The sequence below is a fragment of the Danio aesculapii genome, chromosome 19 (assembly GCF_903798145.1).
Source record: "Danio aesculapii chromosome 19, fDanAes4.1, whole genome shotgun sequence".
Classification (NCBI taxonomy): domain Eukaryota; kingdom Metazoa; phylum Chordata; class Actinopteri; order Cypriniformes; family Danionidae; genus Danio; species Danio aesculapii.
In genome coordinates this window covers 16,240,853-16,246,703 of record NC_079453.1, presented here as the reverse complement: position 1 = coordinate 16,246,703, position 5,851 = coordinate 16,240,853, and the positions used below count along the sequence as shown (strand labels likewise).

General features: G+C 44.6%; 1 protein-coding gene across 1 annotated transcript; it reads left to right on the top strand.

Moving 5' to 3' along the window:
- Positions 1-364: 364 nt before the first annotated feature.
- Positions 365-5,111, top strand: LOC130247068 (uncharacterized). The gene is made up of 3 exons (XM_056480249.1): positions 365-494; positions 1,018-5,002; positions 5,088-5,111. Exons 2-3 carry the CDS (start codon positions 1,208-1,210, stop codon positions 5,109-5,111), a joined length of 3,819 nt encoding a protein of 1,272 aa, XP_056336224.1. The 5' UTR covers positions 365-494; positions 1,018-1,207.
- Positions 5,112-5,851: the final 740 nt, after the last annotated feature.

The window sequence follows — 5,851 nt, the reverse complement described above, 5'->3', positions numbered from 1 at the left end:
GATGCAGATAAGCTGGTCCATGCTTTTATGACGTCAAGGCTGAATTACTGTAATGCTCTGTTTGCTGGCTGCCCAGCATCCTCTATTAATAAACTTCAGCTAGTACAAAATGCAGTTGCCTGAGTTCTTACCAGGTCTAGAAAATATGATCATATCACCCCAATTTTATTCTCCCTACACTGGCTGCCTGTTAAGTTTCCTATTGAATTTAAAATATTGCTTCTTACCTATAAAGCTTTAAATAATCTAGCTCCTGTTTATCTAACCAACCTTCTGTCTCGCTACAATCCAACCCTGTTGCAAAGGGCTCTATTCACCCTTCTTAAGGACTGTGGACTGTTGCTGCCCCCTTGTGGAAAGACTGAGTACGTTTAGAATGTTCCAGAAAGTTTACCATACGTGTGTCAGTCGGTAATAGTCTGCAGAGCATGGAGCACACGAGAAACGTCCTCCTTTTCTAGCGGTGTTATTTAATTGTGTGCGTGCATCTAAATGTAAGTTTCTTCATTCCATAATCATATTTATCATGTTGTTTAAGGGTTATCACCGTGAGATGTTTAGTTTAATTATTTAATTACTTTGTGCTGTAAAGTCACCCTAAGAGCCAGTTTTATACTACCTAAATGCATGATTAACATCTGTATATAGTTTATTCTTATTGTTTACATCAAGCGGAAGCATATTTGCCTTTTATTGAGTTTAGTTTAAGGTTATTAAACGATTTAACGAGGTTGCCGTGTAGGCTAAGAAATGCAGTCATGCTAACGCACGTGATATACTGTGTGACGTCAGTATTGCAAGCGGTCGTGGGTTCGATCCCCGGTCGGACCAAAGTTGAGAAACTGCTATAATAAACTATATAAAGTGAAGAATAGTACTTCTAAATATTATCTAATGTCTTTCTAACTATTTTTACTGCTCATTTATCTATTGTTTAAACTAATGTTTACCAAATGTTTATTGTATTTGTATACTGTGGATGAATGTTAATTATTCTTTGTTTCTACTTGTCTGTAGAACCACACACCCACACACCCTCACCTATATGTCTGCTTATACTAATGGAAATAAACCCAAGTGAGACAATAAGCATCTTCGTCGCGTTTTGATCAGACGTACCACAGTGATTAATTCAACTTAACCACACTATCAGCTACAGTACATTGGTCCTTCGAGCCGGATTCAGTAATTGCTGTGGATTTAGAAGATGTTTCCAGAACAGAGGATCAGAGAAGGACAAAGGAGTGATGTGCGTCCTAAACGTCGAATACAACCTCCAGCCTGGTTAGAGGATTATGAGGTTTCTCTTCCTCAATATAACCAACAATCTCCAGCTGTTCATACATTGCCTCATCGAGAGTTACAGGAGCCTTACACTGAAAGGGTAGCCGAGATGACCCCTCTCATTTATCAGCCACAAAGCGATTATGCTTTAAGGGCAGACCAGAGATTCATTAACCACTCATTACATATGGGGCCAAGATATGAGAGCACACCTGTAACTCAGCCAGTCACACAGGAGGATGTATCGGAGATTTTGAGAACAGTTCAGGAGCTTAGACGAGAAAATCAACAGCTTCAGTTTGTCATGCAAGATATGCAACAGAAAATGAGCTTAAATAGAGCACCTCCCCTTCAACAAAGAGCAGAGCCCTTGCCATATGACAGAACCCAATCAAAGGCAATTCCAGCCCCATTACATGATCATGATGAATGGCCACTACCACCTCCACCTGTAGTAGATGATGGGTTTCTCTCTTTGGCTGTGGATATACCACCCCCACTTCCGAGACACATGTCTAATTTTGTGGATGAGTTAACATCTCGACTCAGGAACTTAAAAACAAAGGATCATCTTCTCTCATGCCCATCAACCCCAGAGTACTGTGAACCTGAGAGTTTCTCCATGGCATTACCTCCACAACAAAGGACACGTGAATACCCACTGTCTAAGTACCCTCAAACAACACCTATCAGCAGTAAGCCATTCTGTATGGACCATGAACAGCACCCTTATTACCCTCAACAAGAAAGGATGTACAGAGGCCCAAAGCCCACAATCCCTGACTTTACTAAAGGAGACCCACGAGAATTTGCACGACTGAAAGTCTCATTGGACAATCTTTTACCCGAGGATTCTACGGAAAGGTTTAAATATCAAATACTCCTAGAACACTTGAAGTTTGAGGATGCTCTTCTCATTGCAGACTCCTACATCAATTCCGCCAGACCATATTCAGATACCATGGCCTCTCTCGCAGAACAATATGGGCAGCCCCACCAGCTAGCTTTGAGGCGAATTGCTGACTTAATGGAAGATCCTACCATACGTAGTCAAGATGCTAGTGCATTCAAGAGGTTTGCATTGAAAGTAAGAGCTCTAGTAGGCATGCTGAACCAATTGGGAGATAGTGGCAGAGTTGAGCTTCAGTGTGGCTCACATGTAACACGGCTGTTGTCCAAGTTGCCCCATGACTTACGAGCAGATTTCAAACGGTATGTGTACCCCCTAAATGTTCACATCCCCACCCTGTTACACTTTGCAGACTGGCTTGAATATGAGCTGAAAATACAGGCGAGTGGATTTGAGTTTCTTGGTGGAGACCGAAGGGAACGTCCTGACCAGAGGAGAGACAGGAGTAAAGACTTTAAGTCCACAAAGACAGCAGCTGTATTTCATAGCACAGACCCTGCTTTAAATACTACAGCTCCAGGAGAGTCCAGTTTGAGTGCTGCTAAAACTCAGGACAAACCAAGAATATTTTGCCCCTACTGCACAAATACCCAGCATTATCTGAATCAGTGTCAAAATTTCAGCCAGCTCACCAAAGAACAAAAAACAAACTGGGTGAAAACCAATAAGAGATGCTGGCGTTGTGGTCGAGCTCATCAGGCAGCACAGTGCAATTTAAAGACAAGCTGTAAGGTCTGTAAAGGCAAACATCTCGATGCACTTCATGAGCTGAATGAAAGGCCAGTTTCTGAGAACACTTGTCTTGTCAACAACGCCAATGAAGTTCTATACCTAGACAGACCATTAGGCTGCAGTCAGGTACTGCTAAAGGTTACCAAGGTAATTCTTCGGAATGGGGAACATACCCTTGAGACATATGCCATTTTGGATGATGGCTCAGAACGCACAATCCTTCTGCAAGCGGCCGCCCAGGAACTGAAGTTACAAGGCAAACCAGAAAACCTTGCTCTGAGAACTGTCAGACAGGACATGAAAATCATACATGGTACTACAGTCTCCTTTACCATCTCCCCTGCCTGCCAGCCTCACAAAGTCTTTAAGATACATAGAGCATTTACTGCAGACCATTTGGGGCTCGCTGAACACACATGCCCAGCTACCACCTTACAGCATAAATACAGACACCTCAGGGGACTGCCAATCCCATCCCTTAACAGTGTTCAGCCCCTCCTTCTAATTGGTTCTGACTATCCCTACCTAATCACTCCCATCGAGCCTGTACAGCTGGGGCCTCCTGGCGGACCCGCAGCAGTGAAAACACGACTAGGCTGGACAGTCCAGGGGCCTACTAAGCTTGTGCGGCATCAGCTTTTGACCCAGCAGTGTCACAACATATCCATCTGTAGCCCTTCTAATGAGCTGTTCAGACACATTGAGAAACTCTGGCAACTAGATGTACTGCCCTACAGAAGCGAGAAACTTGCAACCAGATCTAAGCAAGATCAAGAAGCTGTCGACCTGTTAGAGGCAAAGACAACTAGAATTGATGTCAATGGGACACAACGATATGCCACACCCCTCTTAAGGGTTAAGGACATGCCAAAATTACAAGCTACTAAACAAGCTGTAATGCCGAATCTGCGCAGCACCGAAGCCCGCTTAGCCAAAGATCCAATAAAGTCAGAGGCATACAGGGCTGAAATTCAAAGACTGAAAGAAGCAGGTTATGTGGTTGAAGTACCCGACCAGAAACTATCGAAGAAAGAGGAAGAATCATGGTTCATCCCCCACCATATGGTGAGCCATAATGCCAAAAACAGAGTTGTATTCAACTGCTCATTCTCATATCAGGGTAAGAACCTGAACAACCTGCTGCTGCCGGGACCAGCTCTGGGGTCCTCATTACTTGGAGTGTTGCTGCGCTTCAGGGAGCATGCTGTGGCCTTTAGTAGTGATATAAAGGGGATGTTTCATCAAGTAAGATTACTGCCCGAGGATAAGCCCCTACTCAGGTTTTTATGGCGTGACCTAAAGAGAGAAGAGCTCCCCAAAGTCTATGAGTGGCAAGTGTTCCCATTCGGGACTACCTGCAGTCCGTGTTGTGCTACATACGCACTACAAAGGCACATTGTTGACCACAGTCAGCAAGGAGACAATGTCCGCCACTCACTGGAAAGGTGTTTTTATGTAGATAATTGGCTACAGAGTGTCGCAACTCCTGATGAAGCTAAAGAGCTGGTAGACACAGGGATGAATCTGTTGGCTGTAGGAGGATTCGAATTGCGTCAGTGGGCATGCAATTTTCCGAATGTCATTGAACATCTGTCAAAGGAAGCCAGATCAGAAAGCAGTGAACGCTGGCTTAACCAAACTGAATCCAATCCTCAAGAACTCGCTTTAGGATTACGATGGATGTGCCAGTCTGATACTCTCGGATACCAAACCCGCCTTGACAACTGTTCCACCCCCACAATGAGAAACATATACAAGGTAGTAGCAAGCCAGTATGACCCTCTTGGATTCCTTGTCCCCTACATCACCCGAGCCAAGATCCTTATACAAAGTCTTTGGGCTAAGCAACGAGAATGGGATGACCCCCTACTGCCAACTGAAATTCTTCAAACATGGCATGATTGGCAAGGGGAACTTCAGCATCTTTCCCAACTGACACTGCCACGCTGCTATGTGAGTTCCCAGTTGGATTCCCTGAACTGTAAGCGACAAGTGCATATCTTCAGTGATGCCTCTGAGCGGGCATACGGATCTGTAGCATACTTGCGCTCAGAGGATCTGAAGGGAAATGTTGAGGTAGCATTCCTCACAGCCAGGTCAAGAGTAGCCCCTAAACGCCAGTTATCTGTGCCTCGACTGGAACTTTGTGCAGCTCTCACAGGTGCCCAATTGGCTTCACTATTAACTAAAGAGCTCACTCTACCCATCGAATCCTTTGTACTCTGGACTGATTCTACCACTGTCCTAACATGGCTTCAGTCAGAATCCTGCCGTTACAAAGTATTTGTAGGCACCAGAATTGCCGAAATACAGGAACTTACAAGTGCACATGCCTGGCGTTACGTGGAATCCAACAATAATCCAGCTGATTATATCACTCACGGGAAAACTCTGAAGGAGCTAGCTACAGACAAAACCTGGAGACAAGGACCGGAATATCTGTGGAACTTACCTTGCTACTGGCCTGTTCTCCCTGACATAAATGCAAAGGAAAATCCTGTCGAATTAAAGAAGCCCACTTTCTGTAGTCACGTAACAGTCGATGTACAGCCATTGCCTGATCCGCAACAGTTTAGCTGCTTTAAAGCCTTAGTTGAAGCGACTGCACTACTTCTGCACGGGGCGGCAGGTAAAGATGGAGATCTTTCAGCAGTGGATTATCAGTCAGCAGAAAGAAATGTCTTACGAAAGGTTCAAATTGACTGCTTCCCCGATGACATCAATGCCCTAGTCGCCGGTAAACCAGTACCATCCTCTAGCCGCCTCATAACTTTAGCACCTGAATATGACAGCACAGTTGGGCTCATCCGAGTGGGTGGGAGACTACGCCGCAGTCTTCAATTAGACTCAGATGCTGTTCACCCAATTGTTCTTGACCCATCTCACAAAATTACCCAACTTCTCATTCAGAACATAGACAAAGAG